General features: G+C 38.4%; 1 protein-coding gene across 12 annotated transcripts in view; it reads left to right on the forward strand.

Annotated features, from left to right (window-relative positions):
* Positions 1–27466, forward strand: part of lrrfip1a (leucine rich repeat (in FLII) interacting protein 1a) — a 68824-nt gene that overhangs the window by 31498 nt on the left and 9860 nt on the right. For 2 of the 12 annotated variants that reach the window (XM_055230500.1, XM_055230507.1), the window contains exons 3-23: positions 4702–4719; positions 5725–5796; positions 9615–9656; positions 10005–10055; positions 10506–10544; positions 11536–11598; positions 11672–11713; positions 11805–11861; positions 12906–12965; positions 14732–14809; positions 15628–15672; positions 15944–16000; positions 16833–16934; positions 18671–18769; positions 20600–20626; positions 20723–20848; positions 22231–22302; positions 23073–23243; positions 23877–23969; positions 24793–24885; positions 26116–26208. In XM_055230500.1, the coding sequence (XP_055086475.1) occupies positions 4702–4719; positions 5725–5796; positions 9615–9656; positions 10005–10055; positions 10506–10544; positions 11536–11598; positions 11672–11713; positions 11805–11861; positions 12906–12965; positions 14732–14809; positions 15628–15672; positions 15944–16000; positions 16833–16934; positions 18671–18769; positions 20600–20626; positions 20723–20848; positions 22231–22302; positions 23073–23243; positions 23877–23969; positions 24793–24885; positions 26116–26208 (1500 nt within the window). The remainder of the gene's footprint in view (positions 1–4701; positions 4720–5724; positions 5797–9614; positions 9657–10004; positions 10056–10505; positions 10545–11535; positions 11599–11671; positions 11714–11804; positions 11862–12905; positions 12966–14731; positions 14810–15627; positions 15673–15943; positions 16001–16832; positions 16935–18670; positions 18770–20599; positions 20627–20722; positions 20849–22230; positions 22303–23072; positions 23244–23876; positions 23970–24792; positions 24886–26115; positions 26209–27466) is intronic. The other 10 variants (XM_055230501.1, XM_033987019.2, XM_055230502.1 and 7 more) reach the window with 9 other exon arrangements.

The raw sequence follows: 27466 nt of genomic DNA on the forward strand, positions 1-27466 counted from the left end.
TGGACAATGGTCTACAGTCCAACAGCCAATCAGGACGCACAACACAATGGTCTACAGTCAAACAGCCAATCAGGACGCACAACACAATGCACGCTCATAAACTGAAAAAAGCATGGAAAATTGCATACAAAAAAATCTGAGAGACCGCGAAAGGTGAACTGCGATATAGCGAGAGACCACTGTATTTATTTTTTCTTGATTTTTTAGGGCCAATTTCTATGCTCTGTGCGTTGCAACACTGGAATTTCCCCATTGAGGGATGATGAATTGTCACATTTTTATACATCGGTTTTCCACCTTCAAGGTTCAAAGCGCTTTATATGAAGGAACCACTCACACATTCACACACACATTCACACATTCACACACACATTCACACACACATTCATACACCAGTGCACACAGACCCTGGGAGTGAGGTGGGTTAAGTGTCTTGCTCAAGAACACAACAACAGTATTCATTTGTGGGAGCTGAAAATGCGCCGCCAGTGGATCTTGACCACTCATGTTTATGTCGAGAGCGGGATTCGAACCGCCAAACCTCAGATCAATGGACAAACACTGAGCAACTGTTGCCCTGTGTGCGATGATTAAAGCTCTGAATTGTTCCAAAAATTGTATTGAAAGCCGTTGTATTTAGTGTTTTAATAAGACCAAAAACATTGAAATGGTGAGAACAGTTTTTATTTATATCCTTATCCATATCTCTGAGCTCATTTAAAGTCAAAATAATGTGAAGAGTTGTGTTGTCTGTTGTCGCAGTGTTTAATCTGATTGTGTAACTACCTCGGTCATGGGATAATTGAGTGTCCAGACATGCAGACCTACTGACTGAGCCGTGGTTACTATGGGGAAGCTGTTAGATGTCTGCTTTATATTATAATCAGTAGGTCATTTGTGAGAATTGTGTGAATACAGTGTAAAATATTCAAATGATTCTGCTAGAAGCTGAAATATACTTTAGAATCTGTAAGTACTTAATGATAATTACTATACCGACTTCAATATATGATAGAATACTTTTCAGGCTCTGTAAATATCACTTGTACCTTTTCTTTGCATTAGCAGAAAAGTTTGTGTTGTTTTTGTAGTGTAAGCCCTTATGAAAACATTTGAGCTGTTTGGTCAAATAATGAACTATGAAGTAATTCTACTTTACGGTTATTGGGTCAGTGGCATAAAGTAGTTTCAATATTATTCATGGCAGTATTTTTCTGTAGCTTAATATTGTACTTCAAAATGTTTTATGGTGACAGGCCTGTGTGTACTGTTTAGTCATGTTGAGGTTAGATACTTGAAAGCTGATTGTCACATGTCTCCCTTAAATCATAATAATCTTGTTGATGTACTTTTATAATACCACAATTTATGTATTGCGTTTTTCAAAACACGCAAAGACGTTGTATCACACACCTCAAAGGTCACATATTACACAGCTTTAAGCCATGTTATAGTCCTGTTACCTCCTCAAAAACACACCTGGAGTTGTGTTTTGTTTCATTCACACATGTTTGAGTCACACTTTATTATTCGTCTGTAACATCTCCAAAGCTCCAACGTTCTGTTCCACCTTGTGATGTCATCAAGTGGTAGTTTTCAAGTTAACAGCTCCTTTTACCTTTAGTTCAGTAGATTGTCAATTCCAGAGCTCAAATGATCCAAATGATTCTAGTGAAGGTGTGTGGAGTTTAAAAACACAGTGGAGCACTTCCTGTATCACCACATGATGACATCACAAGGTGGAACAGAGCGTTTTCAGTTTGAGAGAAGAGTTAAACATGTGTGAATGAAACAAAACACAACTGCAGGTCTGTTTATGATGAGGAAACATTAGAACATAAATCTGAAAACGAGCCTTTTGAGTTTGGTTTGTCTGATTCAAGGCTGAGTGATTTTAGAAAATATATAATAGATAATTTAGTAACAAGCAATGGGATTAGATTTTTAAAAATAATGGGTAATGTTTACATTTTAAAGATGTCCAACATTGAGAGAAGACTGACAAAACTGCAAAACTAGTACAAGAGTCGTGAGTATGAGGTTTGTGGAGGTCTGAACTGGAGCGATCACATGATTATAGACAGAAGATGTTCTTGTCTGATTTGCTGATTGCGTTCACTAAAATTCAGAATGGATTTGTTTGATTCATGTTTGGGAAGTTTGTCCCATCCTTTGATTGAGATGTAAATGGCAGCTCTAGTATCAGTCGTTTTGACAGTTATGCAATGAAAAGCAAAGGTCAAAATTACTGTCAATCCTCGCTCTGGGCTTTCACTAAAGACTGAATAAATCTGGATTAAAGGTGGAGGGTGGAGCAACTTTTACTGTTTCGTGTTTGGGAAATTTGCCCCATCCTTCAGTGCCTCTGGGGTCAAGAGACAGGCCCAGTTCACCCTCGTCTCTGCTATAGCATTTATTTATTGTGCTTATATAGTGCAAATTGGGCATTTCTGTACCGGAAATGCAAAAAATATGGTAAGAACAACAGTTTTCAAAAAGCTCTGCCCCATATACTAGCATCAACTGTTGAAACAAATGGACGTTAAGCTCTGCCGATATTTTTTTAGCCATTATGCAGGACCTATTTATCTTTTTTCCCTCATATTGTGTCATTTTAATGACTACAAACTCACTCACTTCCCTTTTTTTGAATCATAAGCCTATAAGAGAGCAGTTCAGTCATGTTTTGTGCAGTTAAGTGTTAAAAAAGCATCGTGTGTATTCTTCAGGCAGCACGTCAGCCACAACTAAATAACTAAGGAATTTTAAGGCCGATAGTGGAGTCATTAAATGTGCAAATGTGAGACCCCATGAAAATATTACACAGATCACTATTTATGCTAAACACTGAATCCAGTAGTTTTAAAGTGTTTTTCTTTATCATTGTCGTATTGGCAGTTTTAATATCCAGCATTTATCAAAGTAAAGGTGTAAATTTTAGCATCGTAACAGCTCTAATATCAAACTATAATCCTGTGTTGTGTAAGCTTTTATTCAGCAGCTCTTTGTTTTCTCCTGCTTGATCTGCTCTTGTGATACGATCAGTTCATTTGAATAAGTGAAACAGCTGCTGTTTCCAGTGGAGCCGTTGAGAGCTGTACCTGAGGGTTTTGTTTGTACAGGACACTGTGTTTAGCTCTTTTGATTCGTTGGTGTTGGTGGTTTTGTTTAGTTTTTTTTCCCCTCCATCGCTCAATAATGGCAGTATATTAAATGAATACACAATACAATACAAACGTTTGGACACACCCTCTCATTCCATGTTTTTTTAATTTATTTTTACTCCTTTCCACATTTTCTAAACATGCAGAAGACATCAAATATATGAAACAATTATGTAGTAAAGACAAAATGTTAAATAACCCACCTAAGTATTTTTTGTGTTTTATATTCAAATCCTCACAGTATTCTTCTCTCAATTAACTTCTTGATGAAGTATCAATAAAAAAATCAAAGTTTTTTTTTTTTATAAAGGTTTTCCTCGTTACTCTCTCTTCTCTCATCAGTTTGAACTTTAGTCACTTCAAACTTTACATTTCCCATTAAAACACACCAGAGTCATTCCCCCTCTCTGTGTCTCCCCTTCTCTTCCTCCCTCTTATTCTCTCCTCTTTTCTTTTTTTTCTCTCTCTTTACATCTCTTTCCCTCCCTCCTTTTCTTTTTCTCCTCTCTCTTGTCTCTCAGTCCAACCCCTCCTCTCCCTCTTTATCTCTCCCCTCTCTTTTCTGAACTTGCAATGACTTTGTTTTAAACTTAACTTTGTGGCTGATTGATTCTCTTTGTCGTATCTGTTTCTCTCTCCCTCCCTCACTCTCTCTCACACTGTCTTGGTCACTCTCTCTCTCTGTCCTGTCTCTCTCCCTCTCTCTCTCTCTCTCTCTCTCTCTCTGGATGTGCACAGACTTTGGATTAAACTTTAACTTAATTCTGTGGCTGACTGATTCTCCTGTCTCCCTGCATTCCCTTCTTTCTGCCTCTCTCTCCCTCTCTTCTCACTTTCTCTCTTCCTTCCTCCCTCTCTCCCTCCCTCTTCCTCCCCATCTCTCTCAGTCTCCTTCTTCTGTCTCTCCCCGTCTCTCTCCATCTCTCTTCATCTATCTCCGTCTCTCTCCGTCTCTCTTCATCTATCTCCATTTCTCTCCGTCTTTCCTCGCCTCTCTCTGTCTCTCTCCATCTCTACATCTATCTACGTCTCTCTGTCTCTCTCTGTCTCTCTTCATCTCTCTCCCAGTACCCCTCCATCTCTCCTCGTCTCTCCCCGTCTCTGTCTTTCTTCATCTCTGTCCGTCTCTCCCCGTCTCCCTCCGTCTCTCTCTGTCTCTGTCTCTCTTCATCTCTCTGTGTCTCTCTCTGTCTCCCTCCGTCCCTACCCGTCTCTCCCTGTCTGTCCCGGTCTCTCTGTCTCTCACTGTCTCTCTTCATCTCTCACTGTCTCTCTTCATCTCTCTCCGTCTCTCTTCATCTCTCTCCTTCTCTCTCCTTCTCTCTCCTTCTCTCTCCGTCCCTCCCCGTCTCTCTCCTTCTCTCTCTCTCTCTCCATCTCTCCGTCTCTCTCCTTCTCTCCGTCTCTCTCTGTCTCTCCGTCTCTCTCTGTCTCTTCTTCTCTGTACCTTCACTTTGGTTTAAACTGTGTCTGATTGATGCTTTTCCTGTTTTCCATGTTTCATCCTCTGTTTTTCTCTTCTCTTCTCCTTGTGTAGATCTTTCAGGTGCAGAAGGTAGGACATGTCTGTTTCCTTTATTTTGTGTCAGTGCTTCTCAAACTCTGCAGTAAAAACTCAACCGGCTGTTTTGCAGAATGACAGTAAAGTAATGTTATAATATTAAAAAATTGAAAACAAAATCTATTAAAGTCTAAATGGTGTTTTCTTGGACCGAATATTCCCTCTTTCCTCCTCTAGTGGCATTTATGTTTCGTCCCATCCCTAAAAATGTGACTTTTATCTGTTAATTCCTCCTGTAATCCTCAGAGGAATGAGGAGGAGGTCATAAAGTGCATTATTAACTTTATTAACATTATTAACATGAACAGTGCAGTGGATCAGTTCACATTCGGTGCATAGTTGAGCTGTTATGACCCAGCTCTGCCAGGGTCAGGGAAGAAACAAAAACAATGGTAAAATGTGTGAATAAAGTTGTAATTTAATGAGCAGGATTATAAAAGGTAAAGTAACAGAAGTGGTGTAAAATATTCACACAAATGTAAAAACAAAAATAACAGGTTTAACAGATAACAAGTCCAGTGTCTCAAAAACAAGTCACGTAGGTCTATTCAAAACGACAAAATAAGGTACACGTAACACAATATTATAAATAATAATAAATTTCAAGTTTCAAATGTAGTGATTTTGATAAAGAGTTGTGCAGAATTTCGTTCAACAGAAACATTTGAAGTGAATGTCTTTTCCCTAGCTGCTTTTACTTGTATATTTCTATTAAAAATAAACCCTGAGCTTTTTCATTCAAAAATATAGCGGAGTAGAAAGTACAGATACTGCTCTCAAATGTGAAGTAAAAGTAAAAAATATCCACTTTAAAAAGAGTACAGAGAGCTCAAATGTATACTTAAGTACAGTGTTTTACTCCTTTTACTTTCATTCTTCCGGTGGCTGTAGAGTACCACCTGTGCAACCAGCCCCAGAGTTTGAGAACCACTGATGATTTTAAGTTTTCTCTTTTGATTTTCATTCTCTTTTACATAACAAACCCTCTCCCTCTCTCAGAAATATTATGGTCTGAGCCCCAAAGGAGACGATCGTCAGGACAGCAAATGGGGAGATATTGAACAGTGGATGGTACAGTGACGAGTGACGACTAAACAGTTTGTACTAACATTTTGAGCTGCATGAATCTGTCAGTAGAATTCCACTAATGACGTGTGAGGGTGAATTAATATTTTACATCCGATTGACTGATATGACAATGAAACAAGTCGTATATGAAGTTATTTCTATGTTCTAATGTTCTTTCCTCGTCACAAACAGACCTGGAGATGTGTTTTGTTCCATTCACACATGTTTAACGCACAAACCCTGCACATTTACGCTGAATTCTCAAACTGAAAACACTCTGTTCCACCTTGTGATGTCATCATGTGGTGATAAAGGAAGTGCTCCGCTGCGTTTTTAAACTCCACACACCTTTATTTATAGAATCATTTGGATCATTTCAACCCTGGAATTGTCAATCTTTACTAAACTAAAGGTAAAAGGAGCTGTTCACTTCGAAAACTACCACTTGATGACATCACAAGGTGGAACAGAGCATTTTGAGCTTTGGACAGAAACAAAACATAACTCCAGATATGTTTTTTGATGAGGCAACAACATTATAACATGGTTTAAAAGACGATAAGAGTTAATTTTGTGTAACGTAAGACCTTTTAATTCTAGTTGAGAGAAAAACACAGACGTCTTTTCAGGACATTTTTCAAAAGTGTGCAAAAATAAATTGAAGTACGTCCATCCTCAGCATTGATTTTGGTTCATTTGGGTGTTTCAGCTTTGACTTTTTGTTGGTTTTTAAACTTCTAAACTTAAAACATATTACGAGAATCCATCTACGTGGCCAGGTCATAGTTTGAAGCTTTTGAAATTAAGATTAAATAAAATGGTTGTATGTTTAATAACAGAATCAGGCCATACGTGTCCTCTAGTGACTGCAGATGTTACACGTTACTTATTTATAAAGTACACTCACTAACACGCATGTTTTTTGGTGACATTTGTGTTTCTGTGTTTGCCTGTAGATTTGCTCGAAGTCTTCTTAACCGTTTTCTAGATTCCTGATAATTCCTGTTAATCCCTTTTAGAAAATGAGGGATTACGATGATCAGAGCGGGGCCATAATGTTAATCCACTTATAGAGAAGAGCGGGCAGCCTCGTGGTTTTGTAACAGCGTGGCCGTCTGCCCTGCCTGTGAGGGATTGTGGGAGATCGAGTGGACGTTTCCCAAGTCTGCGCTTAAGAAACTCAAGTCAAAGATCAAATGGCACCCGGGGATTTGTCAGTGGGGCAAAAGAAAAGGCATTTGATCGATGTGATGTTAGTAATGGCTTAAAGGAAGGTTAAAGTGCACTATGTAACTTTTACCTCCATAGAGATGCTGTTGCCTTGCTGAGAAATTTCCGCAGTGTGGCATTAAAGTTATCTATCTACCCGGGAGACTAGCAGGTGATGCCACGAGGCCAAGTTTACAGGGCGGATCTGTGGAAAGCTGAAAGAATGCATGTTGTCAAGGCATTTTCTGACCAATAAAAATGTCATACTGTGGAATATTCCAGACAAGGCGATCACATCTCCATGGTTTCAAGCTCATGATACAGTGACACAAGATTTGAATCATTTCATTTTATACAATTTGAGGAGTATAAATGATGTTTATTGCTTATATTTAATCTTAACGTCCTCAGACTCGAGCTCTTTCATAACTTTATTCATTTCTCTTTGTTATTTGGGCTGATTGGACCTGATGAGTGTAAAAACAAACAATCATCTTTTTACATTATGTAGATTCTGAGAAAAATGCTGTCCACACATGAGGACATTAGTTCTACGTATGAATCATTTTGATAGAGCATTTGAGTCCCTGAAACAGCAGCATTTGTCCTGAGTAAAAACAAAATGAGAAACAACAATTGTGCCTGTTGGATAGGGCTGGGTATCATTAAGATTTTGCCGATACGATTCATACCTCGATACACAGGCCACGATACAATACATATGTCGATACAGTACTTTTTTGATTTGTACGATACAATACAATATATTTCAAATTGGTTTGATACGATCCAGTGAAAAATATAGCGTTTCATGACCCTTAATGCCCCATTTTCACAAAAAAACATAAACGGTGCATTTATCTTCTGTTTACTAAAGATGGATGAACATAAAGTGCATGTTGCTAACTAGAGGCACACATCAGACTGTTCCATTGGTCGATATTATTCATCCACAGTTTATATGAGCTCCACTATTACATTTACACAGGGACATGTGCAGTTTAACGGCTCTGAAGGATCAAAACATATCGACTAAAACCACTGTGAGACTGAAAGTGTCTGTTAAACCTCTGTCTGTGCAAAGATGATATGAAATACACCTGTTTAAATATGAAAACACTGAAGCAAATGTCAAATGTTCTGCATAAACACGTTTCTTTCCTCTAAACAAACCACACAATAGAGCTGTGACAGAATAATTTGGTAAAATATACAAAAAATATATATTGATACAGCAGCCCAGAATATCAATACTGTATCATTAAATGAAATGATACGATACGATATATTGATAATTCGATATTTTTGCACACTCATACTGCTGACAGGTGCAGACACATGCCTTTACAAAAAAAAAAAAAAAGTAAAAAAAAAAGTTCTGAACATTCTAAACTCTTAAAAATATTCTAAATTGAACATTTTTGCATTGTTGCTATTCTTGTTGCTTTTCTTCTTCTAAAAATGTGTATTATGGCCTAGACAGCCCAAAATGTGCAGGTCCTAGGAGGTTAACGTCGTCCTTTTAGCCCGGTGTAGTTACTTTGAAATGTTCATGATAAGACAGTGGGGAAAAAAGGTGTGTTTTTGTGGCGTCAATGTGTAGTTGTTTTGAGAGTATGGGGCCACTGCAGTCTCCTCTATTAATACTCTTCAACAACAAGGGGCCGCAGCTGTAAACACTGACCTGTTTGAATAAAGAGCGGTGGTTGTGTCTAACGTGCATGTACCAGGGTGTTACTGACTCTGTGGTGTCCAGGATGTGGCTTCAGCAATAATGTAGTATAATAATAAGAAGAAGAAGAAGCTGCTGTGTTTTCTGTGAACTTTGAAAACATTCATGTGAATCTTGATCAGTGGTGGATGAAGTACTGAGTTTTGTTAAGTTAAAGTAGAGATACAGAAGAGTAAAATTGTGTGTTAATTTAAGTGTTAAATGTTGTGATATTAATTAAGAATGATACATATTTTGGTCAACAATATCAGTTTCTTAATTTTTCTTATGAATTTTGTGTATTTACTTTTGTTTTGCTCAAAGCCGAAACTTGAACTTAAAAACTTTAGTCAGGATGTTTCCACGAACATGGTAAAAATAACCCCTCAAATAATATGAAAAGTACTTTAACTTTTTAGTCCTGTTGAAAAATGCAGTGGAGTTGAAAGTACAGATACTACTCTCAAATGTACTGAAGTAAAAGTAAAAAGTATCTACTGTAAAATGTAGTTAAGTAAAGTACAGATATCTAAAAATTATACTTAAGTACAGTACTTTACTACTTGTACTTCATTATTTTCCACCACTGATCGTAATTATATCTAAATATCAATATGGACATCATACTGTTACTACTACTGATACTACTGCCGTTACTACTACTGATATTACCGCCGTTACTACTACTGATACTACTGCCGTTACTACTTCTACCTCTAGAAACACACTCTCATTGTCTCTCATCCGTCTTGTTGTTGACCTTTTGACTTCTGCCATCTTGTTTTTTGTTCACATCCTCTCTTCTTTCTTTATCCCTTGTTTGACTCTCTTCCTCTCCTCCCTCCTCCTCTCCTCCCTCCCTTGCTTCCTCGTCTCCTCGTCTCCTTGTTCCCTTGTTCAGGAGGACAGTGAGAGGTACACAAGACCTTCACGGATCCACACGGTTTGTAGTCCTCTCTCTGTTCCATCATCTCTTCATAACTTTTCCTTTGTTTTCATCCCTTCAACATCAAATGCACCTCCTGGTTTTCAGTTCATATTTCGAAGACGTTTCCAGAAACAAAAATGGTTTAAGCTCAAACTGTAAATGTAAATCTCACAATAACAACGAACCAAGAGGCGGGAAAACATTTTTAATTTGAAAATAAGAGAATCTCAAATTGATAAATTGACGTATCTTCATAAGGGTCGGATAGAGAGATTATACTTCGCCATTAAAAATCCTAGAAATTTCAAATATTATTGTTACTGTTTAAATGTTACTGATTTTTTTTTTTTTTGTCTCTTGCAGCTCTCAGATGAAGATGAGCGGATGTCCGTGGGCAGTCGGGGCAGTGTTCGGGTCAGTATCAAATTTAAAACATTTTAAGGCAAGACACTGCATGTTTTTTTTGTTTTTTTTATGTGTTTTTTTTTTATTAATTTATTTTTATATTTATTTATTTATTTTTTTTATTTTATTTTTTTTTTTATTATTATTATTTTGTTTTTTGGTTTGTTTTTTTTATATATATTTATTGTCCCTAATCAACCTACCCTACAAAATATATAACCTACAATATTTTTTTTGTTGCATTTTCAGAGTGATAATATTCTAAATCAGTAGAATTTTTGTTCATAGGATTTGTCCTTCCAGAAGAACATTTTCAGTTAAGAAAACATTTAGTGAACTCCAGAAATGCTGATACGAAGGCCTTAAGTACATAAATGTGTGTGAGAACGCTTCATGATTGAGGCCCAAGGATATGTGTTCTTAAATCTATTTTTTGGTTCCTCTCTGTGTTTTGTTCAGTCTGATTTGGACATAGTAGGGGCCTATGCCGGAGGAGGGGTAAGACTTTGGTTTAAGAGCGTCTAAAGTCCTGCTGTGATGTGAATGGGACTAATGCATGGAAACTAATGACATTCCTACAGAGATTTGTCTTAACAGTTTAACGCCGTGAGCTGTTTGTTGGTGTTGGATTTTGACAGTTTTAACGTTGTGAAAAAGGATTGTTTTAATTTGAGCGTTGTATGTTTGGTATAAAGAAAAGTATGTGGTGATTTCACTTCTATTTGATCAGAAAGCGCGGCACGGGAGTGTTTATTGTTCTCAGGCTCGTTTCATGAAACATTTTAACAGTGTTTTTATTGTGTATTTGTGCAAAAGGTACATTTTGTGATGCTCTGATGGTTTTTGAGTGATCTTTGTTAGAGTTGAAGAACATTTTGCTTGTGTGTGTAAAACCATAAATGTTAAAGCATATTAACCTAATACAGTTGATATGAATATCATTTTGATATTCTAATTCTAATCAGTAGATGTGTTTGTTGCATGTGTGTCTGCATTTAAAGGTCCTGTATTACACAACACTGACGCTTGTGAGCAATAAACCAGGTTAGAATATTGTTATCTCTTCAAAAACAGACCTGGAGTTGTGTTTTGTTTGATTCACACATGTTTGAGTCACACTTTATTATTAGTCTGTAACATCTAGTTAACAGCTCCTTTTACCTTTTGTTTAGTAGTTTGGAAATTGCAAAGTTTAAATGATCCAGATGATTGTAGTGAAGGTGTGTGGAGTTTAAAAACACAGTGGAGCACTTCCTGTATCACCACATGATGACATCACAAGGTGGAACAGAGTGTTTTCAGTTTGAGAGAAGAACTCAACCTGCAGGATTTGTGTTTTAAACATGTGTGAATGAAACAAAACACAACTCTCGGTCGGTTTGTGATGAGGAAACATTAGAACAGATCAGAAAATAGCTTGATATGGGTCTTTTAAATTTTTTATTTTTTTTATTACACCTGTGTAGCATTTGTTCTGTTTGTTTCAAAGGACTCCCCATATTCACACAAGAAGTCAAAGAAAAAGAAGAAACATAAGCACAAAGACAAAGATGTATGTACAAGTGCATGTGTGTGCTGTTAAATACTTATAAAGTTTTCTTCACATTTGACCCATTTATTTGCAGAGAAATGGCTGTGACGATGATTACAGTGTGATGTCCAGCAGGGTCAGTAGACGTGTGTGAAATTCTAATGGTTTTAATGCACGATTGTACAAAATGAGCTAAACCAGTGGTTTCCCTGTATCTCTGTACGTAGAGCTCCAGACTGAGTGACGAGAGCAGGATGTCTCGGTCTTCCAGACTAGATTTAACGGTGCGTTCAGTGTCTCTGCACTTTCAAAGTTTGTTATTTATAATATTGCGTATACTCTGTAACATTTTTAGTCCTGTTAAATCAATATACGTAGGTGGTTGTGGTTGGACACAGTTGTATTGGTGATTTTCAGACAAACTCCCAGACGAGGAACCAGACCGTAGACTGTTTATATAAATGGACATGGCTAACCTGCTAGCCGTCGTGTTTCAAATGGGACGTGAGCGTGGGCTGCTTCCAGCTCCATCGACTCTGCTTCCAGTTCATCGTTTTGCTCTTAAATGTTCGTATTAAGCCGCTCTACATGATTTTGGTATTTTTATTTCACTATTGTGTCTGTAAATCAAGATGTGAACATTAACGACAGACAAATCAGGCGTCTTCTTTCCCTGAGGTCGCTCCTGTTAGCGTTAGCAGCAGGTTTGATTGACAGTCCTGAGAGCCCACTCCCTGCTAAACCATCAGTGTGGACGGGGAAGGTCGTTATCGTCAACGGCCTCACTCCGGTTTGGCTGTTTAGTTGCCATGATATTCGCTGTCGGAATTCCAAATATGGAATTCGGCTCCATATTCGCTGCAATAACTGCTCTGGCCTCGATGAGCTTCATTTGGAGCTGAACGCTGTGGTGACGTCGCACTCACTTCAGTCACTTCTTTATACAGTCTGTGGGTTAGGCTCAGTTTTCCTCATTGATAGTTCAGTGATTTTAGTCAGCAGTGGCATCGTGGAAGGTCCCCAGTTCACACAGAATCTGCCCTCTCAGTTTGGGAATCAGAGTTTGTATGTTCTCCCTGTGTTTGAGTAGCCTTCCTCAAATCTCAGTGGAGCCATCCTGGTTAAATAAATAAATGGGGAAAATATATATAAATAAAAATCCAGTCCAACTGTATTTGTAGAAGGTTGAGCAAAGGGGGGTGATCACGAGATGACAAAAATACTCAAACACTGACTTAATTTGATGTCGTTGCACACTTGTATGAACGTGGACGTGTTTCTGAATGCTAATTGTTTAGTTCTGATAATGACTTGTTGTCGTCACTCAGAGCTCCGTTCTGGCAGACGAGAGCCGAGCCTCCCGATCCTCCAGATTAGACCTGCAGCCGGTGGGTCTCTGCATGAGAAATTTAGATCTAAACATTTATTATAACATGTAACTTTATAACTGAATCAGAGAAATGAAGAGTGAGACATGACGCTCACACAGTGCACTCACTTTTCCAAAATAGTTATAACAAAAACTTGTACATGGTCACACCAGTGAAATTAAGACTCTGGGGGAGTTTTTTTTCCACCTGATTGTCTCCATGGAGATGGCGTTACTTTGCTTGAAATGTTCCACAGTATTTCATTAAAGTACCTTGAGAAACATTCTGAGCACAGATCTGATTCTGACCTGACTTGTGTCTCCATGTCTGTAGATGAGTTTAGTGCAGTGTATACAAGCAGATGACAGACCCTCAGCCAGAAAAGTTGCATAGTGCACCTTTAACTGAGACTAAGCAAGGAACTAAACTTGGATTAGACCCAGACTAAACCAGGATCAAACCAGGTCTATATCAGCTTTAAACTGAGACCAAACCGGGACCAAACCAAGAACAAGCCAGGACTAAACCGGGACCAAACCGGGACCAAACCGGGACTAAACCAAGAACAAGCCGGGACTAAACCGGGACTAAACCGGGACTAAACCGGGACTAAACCGGGACTAAACCGGGACTAAACCGGGACTAAACCGGGACTAAACCAGGACTAAACCAGGACTAAACCAAGAACAAGCCAGGACTAAACCGGGACTAAACCAGAACTAAACCGGGACTAAACCAAGACCAAGCCGGGACCAAACCGGGACTAAACCAAGAACAAGCCAGGACTAAACCGGGACTAAACCGGGACTAAACCGGGACTAAACCGGGACCAAACCGGGACTAAACAGGCACCAAACCAGGATTACACCAGGATTACACCAGGACCAAACCAGGATCAACCCAAGTCTACATCAGCTCTAAACTGAGACCAAACCAGGACAAGTGAGAGTGCAGCCCAAGATCAGTATAGAACAGTTATCCACATTTTTAGATATGGGATAATTCAGAATGATGAAAAATTAGGACTGTTGCCATAGCGATTAACAATTTAACACAAAATCACGCTGAAACCCACAAATAGCCTGTTGAGCAGTAGCAACACAGAAGAAAAGAATCCAAGTGTCCTATACATAGAGCTGAGAGGATTAACCTTTGCTTTTGTTCTGAGTTAATGTGACCGTCTGAACTTTTAGCTTTAAGTGGTTTAACTTTAAGCCTCCAGACAAAACAACAACAACAAGTAGCTTTTTGTTGTCAAGTTTTTGTTTAAAATTATTATAAACACGAGTGCACAGTATGAATAATAAGATGTTAAGTACAGAGTTATTTTTATCTCATCAAGAAGAAGATTACGTCAGTATTTTGTCATAGTAGTTACAGGTCAGATCTGTGGAGATGAGACCCCACTCACTGTAAAAATACCTATTTTTCAGTGTATTCTTGAGCAACAAAAACTGTGATTGAATGAATGCAAAATAGATATGTTTAATGCGACATTGTGGAACATTCTTAGCAAAGCAGTGAGAGTTTGTTGGAGACCTTTAAACTAAACCTTTTATTGAATTTAGACATTTTCTGATCTTTAAGCACAGTATTCGTCAGCTTAACCTTTTGCTTAAGCTTGTGTCAAACTAGTCCCATATTTGGAGTTTTTTTCTTTTACAACACGTCTCTCCTGCCTCAGAGTGCCCTTGTAAATGACTCTTCCTGTCTCAGGTTCCTTCTCTCTTTTTTCTCCTTCACTTTACAGTTTTTTTATTGTCTTTACCTCTGTCCCACTGCAGACTTCCTTTGCTTCTTCAGACCTGTACAGCCTCAATGGTCTGTCCTCCTCCCGGCCCAATCTCTATAATGGTTACCAGGTACAAAACTCGCTCTGTTCATGGATTAGCGTGCACGTTTAGACTCAATGTACTGCATTTATAACTCAAATACTATACGATTCAATTTCATACTTTGCACAATTCATTTTTTTCTCATCTTAGAGTCTGTCTGATCCAATAATTTTAAAAACACATATCCCTTTATAGTTCTAAACTTGCAAGAACAACAATTCCTACAGTTATAAAATTAAAGCCATAGTATGTATCTTTGTTGCTAAAACTAGACTAAAGTAAAAGAAAGTGTTTTTTTTCATGTTGGTTGTGTTTATTGCACTAAAAACATGCACAAACCTGACTCTTATTTAGCCTCATCCTGCTTGTTTCCATGGAAATGTTGTTTATTTTGCTGTAATATTCCACAGTATGGTTTACAACTCCTCATTTCTCCATAGATAATGTTCCAAAGTGTGACAAAAGACCAAGTTTAAATCTGTCAACTGGACAAAGCAGCGAAACGTCTTCACTCCTACAACCATTTGTCCAGTTGACAGATTTAAACTCCGTCTTTTACTCTGGATCAGACCTGGACGACTGAGGGACACACAGATGTTCCAAAGTATGTTTTTAATTTCCATGGAATCATGCAGGTGACTTTCCTCCTTCAGAAAGCTGCAAACTATCACATTAACTGATAAACTGCACATCTGGACACATTTGCATAGTCTCGAACAGTAAAGCCGAGTCTTATTTTGGCCACATCCTTCCATTGCATTATTGTTGTTATTGTGAGAAATGTTGGTTAAATGTATCTTTTGAATCCATTTTCTCACTGTGTACACGCTGATCTTTTGTTGCAGCTGGGCAGGTCTCTCTCTCAGGTCCCTCTGCAGAGCTATCGGAGGGTTGGTCCAATATTTACTGTTACTGTCACTAAAAATCCACACTGAACGTCCTGAGGTGTGGGGCGGTTACTGGTTAAAAGCATGTTTCAAATCACATCTGCTTTTCCAACTATTTTCTCTCCTATATTTTCTTGTCCTCACTCTTTAATATTGTCACAGCTCCCACAGTCTTTTCTCTGGCTTTCTTCACCTCTGAGTCCAAAGCATGAATCTGTCCTGAGTCTGTTATTGTGTTGATCTCATGTTCTTTGTGTGTTGTGTGGTTGTACAGAGCTCTCTGTATGAAGACAGTCTGTGCAGCAGCTCACGAAGGGGCACTGCTCAAGTTGTAAGTCTACGGTGTGAACTAGAATAGAGGAATGTGCTTTGTTTTTGATTGATCTGAAGGTTGCTGTAACTAACCCGCAGGTGTCATGGCGCCTCCTTTGTCCTATAGGGGCTAATGTTTGTTTGTGTGAAGTCAATTCTAATAATAAGATCTAGAAATCTGCTTATTGTGGTGTACTCTTCACAGTTTGAATATGGACGATGCATGAGTTTAAATTACTACTGTATTTTGACGTTTGGGTCATGTAAATGGATTGCGTTTTATTTTTTTGATTATTGTTTTTATCGTTCCCCGTTAGCACAAAGAAAAAGTACCTTCAGTAAATATTGACCTCACAAAATAATCGTTCCTTGTACCATTTACTGAACGATATTTTGATGTGATGTTTTGAGTGATATCTGAACATAAACATAAACATGCACAGCACATTCACATACGGGCAAGGTGGGTGAAGTGTCTTGCCTAAGGACACAATAAAAGTAAACAGTTAAATTAGAAACTTAATAATAATAATAATAATTGTATTTATACAGCACATTTCATTTGGCAAACATAGACTCAATGAAAAAAAAAAGTTAAAAACAGAATTAAAACCAACCAAAAGCTTGTGAGAATAAAAAGGTCTGGTTTTAAACACAGCAACAGTCAGCATTTTTTATAGTCGTTGGCAGAGAGTTCCAGAGAATTGGGCCATAGATCAACCTGAATTCATAACATATTTACTAATAACACAAGTGCACTGACATGAGCTGAACTTAAAGCAGCCGCTGAACACTGTTTGGATCCTTTAATCATAAGTTCATATATAATCCCCCGTACATTTCCTGTGTAGCCTTTAGACTTCAGCAGTTACCGGAGCTCAGGGTCCAGGTCAGGATCCAGGACTTCATCCCGAGCCTCGTCCAGAGCCGGATCAGCCCGGACCAGTCCTGTGGTGAGACCCCCTGACCCCCTCACCCCCTCACCCCCTCACCCCCTCCTCCATCTACACAACAGACTACAAACTAACCTCCTACTGCTGATGTCATTGATACACAGCGGACATATTCAGTATTCTCTGGGGGTGATGCTAACTAGAGGCACTACTCTGTCTGAAGCTCTGTTAGTCAAGTTATACTTTAATCTGAGCTTTGGTTTAACACCAACAGCTGACTCAGTTAGATCTACAGGTGTGGAAGTCGGGCTGAAAGTTTTGGCCCGAGTTCCCAAGTTGTTTTTTTCCGACTTGTGCCAGCTCCATGTGCATTTTTCAACTTGGAAAAACATTTTCCTGAGGAGCCCACGCTGCTTTAGTCACACTCACCTTTTAAACACGACCACGACCGTACTGATCACAGGCTCCTTATCAGCGTATCAAGCTGTGTTTGCTAATGTGTTGTGTCACCATGGTAACCACTGAACATTCTTTCATAGACCAACATACAATACCCCTCAGCGTGATGCCTCTGCAAAATGTCAATATCCAATCACCGGGTTTCATATGATGAGAAATGAGAACTGTTACTATAGCGAACAAAATATTATATGTTTGTGTGAAAAATGTGAAAAAGGCCTCGGAACAGAAATCTATGAATAACCAACATTATGGTGGAGATACCTGGAGTTGTTTGTTTTCTGTTAAAAAATGTGTTTTTTTCAAATGGGAATGGAAATTAAAAGAGCATGTAGGTTACAATTTTTAATGTGGCACAATTTGTGCTCAGAACAGCTTATTATTGCCATGTATTCAGTTGCATTTTAAAAAACAGTTATATCTGTATAGCTTTTAGATCCACCAATCAAAATAAATAAATCTAATCTAAATTAATAAATCAAATTTAATCTAAATAAATCTCAATCTAAATAATGTTTGTACAAGTTTTGAATCAATTTACAAGTTATAATTAGCACACAGCCTGAGTGTTTAGACAGGGTCAGTTTATCTCTTCTGTTCAGTATCAAACTAATCTGTCTGAAGATAAGCCTGTGCTGAAACACTCAACTCGCCTCAGTTCATATTAGAAATGTTAAAGAGGCAGGTATTTCCCAGTCGACCTGTTCAGTCCAGTGATAACCAAAGGCTCTGTTTATGATCAGAGATGTCTGTTTAAAATTAAATATCTTTGCCCTTACATTAGATTTTCTGTACCTCTAAAATCTGGTGGAAATTAAATACAAATAATCAGTGATACAATAATCAAGTCTTCTTACTTGTAAATATTAATATTTTGATTATTGATTTGGATGAACATCAGTTTTGTGTAATATAGGACCTTTAATCCTCTTTAAAGGTGCACTATGCAACTTTTCTGGAGGAGGTTATGCCACATGCTTCTCTCCATGGACATGATTCTGCTTTTCTTAGAATGTTCCTAAATATGTCATTAAACAAATCTATCTTGCATTTATTCAGTTATAGGTGTCTTATTAATAAACATGATTTCTCACTGTCAGGGGGTCTCCTCTGCACAGATCTGACCCGTAACTCGGCCTGGTTGCTTCACCTATGTCACTATGGAGAAGTCTAATGCCATACTGTGGAACATTCCAAACAAAGCAATATTACGTGTGTCACTTCAGCCCATAACACAGACCTTTAGACACTTTTTGAGCTTTTTCCGTGCGGAGCTGTTTCATACCAAATAACTGGACTTGTGTGTTGTATTGTTGCGCCCCCTGGTGGATTCTCAGGACACCACCAGCAGCTCAGTGGCCAGTTTTCTGAGGAGTGCGGTGAGCAGTGGACTTCCTCGAGACCTGGACGATGTCACTATCCCAGACTTTTCAGACGTGAGTGTTACTTGCATCAGCAGCGAGCGCAGGAGGAGGTGGTTTGATGAAATCGGTTTGTCCTGAGCGTGATTTTTGACTAATATTTGAGAGCATGGATGCACTGAACTCATACCAGCGGGGTGTTGCAGTATTTGCTTTGAAAAAAAAAACATTATTGTGACTGATGAGCATTTGTGTTGCTGGTTAAGTTTGGATGTGGTTTGTCTGTTTCTTTTGCCTTTTACGTGAATGACTTTGGTCAGCTGAAGTTGTTTTAAATGGGTTTTATAAATAAACTGTCGGCGTTACTACTTCCTGTCCAGTTTTATCTCGGAGGTTTCTGCTGAGTTGCGCTAAAATGAATGAATATTTAAAGATCAGACAGTGGACAGGAGCTGCGAAAATGAATACTTCACTGGAGCACACGTCTATTTAGAAAGAGAGATGTTTGCGCTAATGCTAATTTTGAGGCATAGTAAATATTAAAACAACGCAGCAAACTAAAAAATAATTGGGTAGTCTTTATTTAAATTAATTTGAATTTTTTTTTTTTTTTTTTTTATTTTATTAGAAGTGACTGTTAACTTTAAGACACAGTGAGCTAGCAAGCGTGCCGCTGTGCAAGGAGCCTGTTTTGGTATGAAATAAATGTAGTTGTGACTGAGCATGCTGCTGTTTAACTCATTTGAGAGCTTGGATTGTGATGTATGTTGAGTGTTTATCATCAAAATGGCAAAAATGCTCCTACTTCTAAAGCATTTTATTTTATTTTCACAAACTCATAAGGTCACACTTGTCTTCACTGTCTCAAAAAGTCGTTCTAAAATTGAAATCACGCTTGTGAATATTAGCAAAGTGCCACTGGGTTTGTCAGAGGAAGGGATAAGTTGGAGTCCTCCTTTAATAGTTTTTAAATCCTACACTCCATCTTTAATTTGTAGTTTTTGTCTGATTTTGACCTTAAGTAGTGAATGAATGAATTTTATTTTGGTTATTTGGTCATTTTCTTCATTAATTACAACCAAAAAAAGGACTGGGCTGAAGCCGTGTGCTTCTGTAAGACCATCCTGACCAACACATAACTCCACAATTCAGTCACATAAACAAGGTATTTACTTAAATCAACATCTTAAACACAGATGTTGTGGCTCATATAAACCTACTGCAATGTAAATGTATGAATTAACTCATGTTTTAAAGTTTTGTTTTTAATTTAGACAGAGTTTTAATTCACTTAAATTCATCATTGATCATTCCAAATTCTTATTCCTCAAACAGACACATCTTTGTCACATTAGTTTTTATTTTACTAGTTTCAAACTGATAACCACTTAAGTTATAGCGACTATTTCTTAATTTAAAGTAGGACTGATGCGGACGGGAATATCCTTGTTCACAACACAAAACAGAATTGTCAACTTTTTTTACTTAACTTTGTCTGTAAATTTGAATATATTTGGTTTTATAAATGGTGCATTAGGATCACAGAATCCTGCTTTATTAATTATTCTTATTACCCTTTTCTGTAGTTTAATTATGGGATCTACCTTTGTTTTACAGCATTTCCCCAGATTTCCGAACAATAATATAAATAGTAGTAGCTAATAACAGGGTAGTAGTCGTAAAAAGATGCGATTGTGCGATTGATTAAGTTTGTTGATCTAATCACACATGTTGTCTTATCACTCTACGATGGGCACCAGTTTATGTGATTTTCTTTTGGATTTTGGACTTTGTTACTTGCTGTTTGTTGGTGTGGGCTTTGTCTTTAAAAACGGATGAAAAAGAAACGCCTCTTATTCTGTGCAGCTGACCGTCGTGTAACTCTTCACATGTTTTCTTTTACAGGTGGAAGATGGCAACTATCTTGAAAAGGTACACTCTTTGCACATTCAGATATTATTCTTTTAAGTTAATATTTTTCAGTGTCAAATCTAAATGTAATATTTTTTTTCTCTGTTGTCCTTGCAGGGGTCTCGAGCCGCCTCAGCCCTCACAGCCACCACACTCACGTCTTTAGGGGGGACGTCCTCCAGGAGGGGCAGTGGAGAGACGGCCCTGACTCTAGACGCTGAAACATCTCTACGAGAAATTAAGGTAATGTTCAGAGGACGATTGAACTGGGACAGAGTCAAAAATGTAATCACCAAGTAGAGATGGGACAAAAAGGATAAACCAGGGCTGGACAAACTTTTTGCCACACGGGCCACAGTGGGTCTAAAATGTGACAGAGGGGCAGGGCCAGGATATGTATATGTGTATATCACATTAGAGATTTGGCCTGTAAAATGTAGCAAAGCCTGAATATGCAAGGCTCATTGTACAAATTGTTTTCCAAATTCATTAATTACATCTGTAAATTGGCTGCACCTCTGAGCCGTATCCGCCCGCTCCTGCATTGACTGTTTGCTAGTGTAGCTGGCGTGCGTCGTAGCAAAGTGACGGCTGATGTTGTACTCTGTGAAAACTGTGACAGTTGTAGAAGGGCTGGTAAGAGAATAAGAGAATAATACACACAAACAAGGTCGATGTAGCTGAAGTGCACCATCTTCTGAGGAAGCATTGGCATTACAGGGGAAAGGTAAATTGAACAAGGTTTACCCTGACCTATTTTAATAGAATTTGGTCACATTCGGTGGGCCAGATTAATAAGCCCAAAAGGGCCGTGTGTGGCCCCTGGGCCGTAGTTTGCCCATGTCTTACGTCCCAGGGTCTTGGGGACCTTGAATTGGACCCTCTTCACAAATTTCTGTCGATGGCCCTGCTTGTCCATAATGTTCTCCACTAGATCATAGTTGTTACGATCTAGTTGTACAAAGTACAAACTTATTTATAACATTAAAATTATAATTATTCATGTCCATAACATCTTTAAATGGTCAGCAACTTGAATCATTATTGTGATATTATTGGTAATCGCAGTTATTTTGGCCATGATAATCACAACCTAAAATTTACAGTCCAGACATTTCCAGGTGTCACTGCATCCAGCAAAAAAACACAAACTTTCCCAGTCAGACATCAGCAGTTTATTTTGTCTATGTCGCATTTTCCCAAAAACCTTGAAAAATGACTTGGACAATTACACTATAAGGTTAAACGAGGTGAAGTTTGAGGTTTATTGAAGTTAATTTAATCTGATGGACAAAACTAAACACTATAGACATGTGAAGGTAAGGTACACAAAAAATGTTGTTCCACAAGTTTATAAACCGCCGAATAATACATCTGTAAATCATTCATGCCGTCAATGGAACATTTCACGCTTGCATGTCTTTTTCAACCTCATTTTTATTTATTTTTTTATTTAAGCTGATAAAATACATTTGCAGATACCATTTCTATTCTTTCAGTGATTCTCCTGTTTCATTCATTCTTCATTAACACAGTTTTAAATGTCTTTTTGCTTTACTTCTTCTGCCACCTCTGTGCTTGCCTCACTGCTACTGCTGCTGCCTTCACTGCACTGCCCCCTGCAGGAGATTCATGAACTGAAGGATCAGATCCAGGACGTGGAGTCAAAATTCAACCAAAATCTGAAAGAAGCAAAGGTATTTCTGCTTGAGACTGTGTTTGCAGTGTCATGACGCCTCCTTTCTCAACTTTAACTGCACATTGTCCTACCTGTTGTTGGTTCGGTGTTTGAAGTTACAATCAAACACAACACAAACTCAAGCTTCTGTTTATCCGATTAGTACAAGGGTTACAAGAACGAAATATTCTGTCTTGTCATCACGTATAAAACCTGCTAACCTTTCACGTATTAGTACTATTGTTTTCCCTGCTTCAAAACAAAGAAAAACAACAGCACTAGCCAGTATGCTAACAGGTGTGAGAGCACAGATGAGATGCCTGTTTGCCCTGTTGACAGATTAGAATTTTTCTTTTACTACAGATCATACCTGAGACTGAGGGCTTACACATATATTTAACAAAACAAAAAACTGTATGTCTTTTAGTGTCTATTCAAGAGACATGGTTGAATAAATCAAATATGATGAAGATGGTAATATATTTTTTTACTTTTGCATATAAAAGGTCTAATGGGTTATTTTCTCATCCACATGTGTATATAAAGTAATTTGCGACTCTTTGGGTATATTGAAAAATCACAACTGCCTCAAAACATGTCTCAAACACACCTAGTTTACCTAATTTAAATGTTGTTGCGAGTGTGGCTGTTTTAATTGCTTTTATTTCACGGTGTATGAGTGTATTGAGTGTCTTAAACGATGCCATCGAATAAAATAAATGATCTTACTTAACACACCTAAGCTGTATAAATAAATAATACATAATACTGTCTTTTTCACATTTGTAGGACAAACTAGCCGAGGTGGAGGAGAAGTACCGTAAGGCGATGGTGTCTAACGCTCAGCTGGACAATGAGAAGAACAACCTGATGTACCAAGTGGACACACTGAAGGACTCTCTGATGGAGCTGGAGGAGCAGCTCGCAGAGTCCAGGAGGCAGTACGAGGACAAGGCCAAGGTAAAGAACACATCTAAAAACCAAAAGCTGCACTACGGAACATTTAATTAAGTAGTTGCTAAACCTGAATGTTTCATAGTATGGCATTAAACATGCCCATCTTGCATTTATGTGTGTTTTTGCAGCTAAAAGTACCTTAAAAAGCATGCATTATTACTGTGATCAGGGTGGGCTCTCCGCAGATCTGACCTATAAGTTGACCTGGTGTTGTTACCTCCTTGTCCACTGAGATAGATGCGTTTAATACTATATTGTGGAACATTGCAGTGAGTGATAACAGGGCTACATAATGCATCTTTATTATAATAAATAGATACAGGGGAGTAGACAAGGGGGGACAAATGGGTCTGTTGTCCTGGGCCCCTGGGTTATAGGGACCTAGAATTGGACCTTTATCCTATTAATTTATATTAGAGAGGGGCCCCAAGTGAGGTTTGTTGTCCCGGGCCCTGAAATGTCTGTTGACGGATCTGAATAGGTGCATTTAAATATCAAAACTGATACAAGTATACTGGCTCTAACTCCTATTATCACATGTATGAAAAGAACCAACATACACTAAACAGTACTGGAACAAAAACACCTAAATGTTATGGTAAATGTTATGGTAAATCTCATTGTTTTCCTTCACAGGACTTTGAGAGGGAAAAACAGGCCCACGGAATTCTACAGTTCCAGTTTAATGAACTCAAAGAGACTCTAAAACAAAGTGAGGAGCTACTAAATGTAAGTGCAATACTGGGAACTGTACTTGATTTTTTTCAGGTCTTATATTCTCTATATTGTGCAGAATTGAGTCTTTTGAGCATTTACACAGGTGAGAATGTTGTTACCTCCTCAGATACATACCTACACTTGTGTTTTGTTTCATTCAACCGTGTTTGAGCAACCTTGGTTAATTATTCTGTCTACACATCCAAAACTCAAAATGCTCTGTTCCACCTTGTGATGTCATTTTCTAGTTAACAGCTCCTTTTACCTTTAGTTCAGTACAGATTGGAAACTCCAGGGCTGAAATGTTCCAAATGATTCTAGTGAAGGTGTGTGGAGTTGTATGTACGTATGTGTATGGAGCACAGTGGACCATTTCCTGTATTGCCACATGACATCACAAGGTGGAACTGAGTGTTTTAAGTTTGAGAGAAGAGCTAAATAAGTTTGTTTGTAAAAGAAACAAAACACAGCTCCAGGTCTGTGTTTTGAGGAAACAACATTATGACATAGATCAGAAAATAACATAAAATGGGCTCTTGAAGTATTCCTTAAATGATGCTTTTTTTTTTTTTTTTCTAGAGGACATCTCACATAAAACTGTTTGTACTGCTGCTCTACTCATTTTTGTAAAAACTAAAGGTTGCGCTAACGTAGTAAAAATAATATCAGATGCATTTCCCTTGTCAAATTTGAGTTCCCATTTGGTCTGAAGAGTTCATTTCAGCTCACACATTTCCTCTTTAAAATACTTCACATCTTTGAATTGCACGAACTGTTTCTGTATCTTTTTTCTTTCTGTCTTCCCACACATTTCTTTCCTGTTTTAACCGTTCAGGAAATCCGTCAACTGCGGATAAAAGAGGAGGGATTTCACAGAGAAATCTCAGATCTGCAAGAAACTGTGGACTGGAAAGATAAGAAGATCTCGGTATGGTCCTAGTGTGTCTGCTGTTTCTAGTATTTACTGTGGGGTGAGAATCTAAAAGGCGTATGTTACATTTTGGGGAACATTTGATTAAAATATAGCACGAACTTATTGTGATTTGATGGAAAATTTAGCTGAATTTTTTTGTTATGTGGCTTCAAGTCAATAACATGAATTCCTACACTTATAAGCAAGTACATGGGTTTAATTTCTGACCTGAAATAACTTGAAATGTCCATTAAATGTACTTTAAATGGACTTGTAGCTAAATGACTTTATATACTATAGCCATATAGTCCAATGAGCTTCATCTGGTTGTCTGATAATTTATTTTAATTGATTATTTTTTCAAACCAAGGCTTAGTTTGTTTTCATACCTGGGTTTTGTCTGCTTCACTAGTGCTCTTCCTCAGAGTGGTCATGTTGCTGGTCAGCTGATTTAAACAGGTTTTGTCACTGTCTTCTTACTGATGGAGGCAGGACGACAGCGCCATCTGCCATTTCTGACCATTGTAAAAGAGAGAGCCACATTATGGACTGAGACGGAGCAAACATCATCCGCACAGAGGACAACAAACATCTCAATGGATTAAGGAGCCGATCGAAATACTGAAATGTGCCCACGGGACTTTAAACCGAGACGAGGGAGCCTTTTTACTCCCACACACCTGGGATACTGTCATGAACAAGTCAGACTGCAGATGGCGCTGTTGTCCTGCCTCAACCAGTAGGAAGACAGCTCCAAAACCTGTTTAAATCAACTGAACGGACACGTCACAGCAACATCATGTGAGAGAGATGAGAGTGCTAGTGAGCAGTCCAAACTGTCAGGTCTGAAAACAAACTAAACCATGAAAAAATAATATATAAAAATAGTTTGCCAGCCATGCCCCTGTCGGTCAGCTCCAGGGCGGCTGTGACTACACAAGTAGTTTACCACTGAATGTAGGGAATGATTGACTGAACAATGCTTGAAATTATTAAGCAACTAAAGCGTTTTCATTTAATAATTGGCAAGAGAAAATTGAATTCATTTTTAGTTCCATTTTGTAGAAGAAACACTAATTGTAAAGTGTGCACCTTTCTCCCCTTCACATACATTTTCACAATCTCCATCCTTTAGATTCTCATCCCTCACTATAATCTTTCATTCGTCCATTTAAATGCATGCATTTCTCTCTCATTCATTCCTCTCCTCTTTTTCTCTGCTGTCTGACCCTGGGCCGTCTTCAGGCCTTGGAGAGACAGAAAGAATACACAGACGCCATTCGAATTGAACGAGATGAGCTCAGAGAAGAAGTTGTGAAACTCAAAGATATTTTAAAGGTATTTTGTGTGTTGTGTGGTTTGTGCTACTAATTTATGTGGTGCTACTGTTTGTCCTATTGTCTTAAGGTTATATTTTCTCTATTGAAGTTTACATGCTATTCAGTTTGTCATATTTGGGCATATTGAGTCTGTTTAAAGTGTTTGTGCTTATTAATATTTGATCTGTGTTTCGTGTGTTGCACTTGTAAATGTATGGACTTGACAATGTGTTTCACTTGACAATAGCCATGGAACTATTGTCTGTTTATCAAATGGATCAAAATGTACGTGTTACATGCATCATAATAAGGAAAATACTTTTGTAACACACTGCCCACAGCCGAGTGTGAAGCGTCTGGGATGAGAATCAGCTCCTCCAAATCCAAGGCCATGGTTCTCGACCTGAAAAAGGTGGTTTGCTCTCTCCGGGTGGGTGGAGAGTCTCTGCCTCAAGTGGAGGAGTTAAAGTATCTCGGGGTCTTGTTCACGAGTGAGGGAAGGATGGAGCGGGAGATTGACAGGCGGATCGGTGCAGCGTCTGCAGTGATGCGGTCGCTGTATCGGACCGTTGTGGTAAAGAAGGAGCTGAGCTGGAAGGTGAAGCTCTCGATTTACCGTCAATCTACGTTCCTACCCTCACCTGTGGTCATGAGCTCTGGGTAATGACCGAAAGGACAAGATCGCGGATACAAGCGGCTGAAATGAGTTTCCTCCACAGGGTGGTTGGGCGCACCCTTAGAGATAGGGTGAGGCAGTCACACGGGAGGAGCTCGGAGTAGAGCCGCTGCTGCTCCACATCGAGAGGAGCAGCTGAGGAGCAGCTGTGGCTCGGGCATGGATGTTTTCCTGGACATGTTATTACTTTTCCTAGAATGTTTCATAGTGTGGCATTTACTGTATCTTTGTTTATTTATTTGCTCAAAGATATATGTATTCTCGCTGTTATCACCATTGCCCCTCCGCAGATCAGACCAGTAACTTGGTGGCCTGCTTATCTTCTCAGCGATGGATAAGTTTAATGTCATACTGTGGAACATTTTATGCAGAGCAATAAGATCTTCTTGAAGAAAAGCAGGAGGTGGATCATCCATCGGACATTTTACATAGTGCAGCTTTAACATATCCTCAGTATTAAACATTTTTGCTTGTCAGTTAAATAAAAGTACATGATGGTAATTTCCAGTAAATATAAGGCCCCTCCCAGTCCCATTCAATGACTTTATCTTACTTTACTTTACACCTTAAACTCATGTATTTGTTCCATATTGTTTGTGCA

The sequence above is a fragment of the Periophthalmus magnuspinnatus genome, chromosome 21, assembly GCF_009829125.3.
Source record: "Periophthalmus magnuspinnatus isolate fPerMag1 chromosome 21, fPerMag1.2.pri, whole genome shotgun sequence".
NCBI lineage: Eukaryota > Metazoa > Chordata > Actinopteri > Gobiiformes > Gobiidae > Periophthalmus > Periophthalmus magnuspinnatus.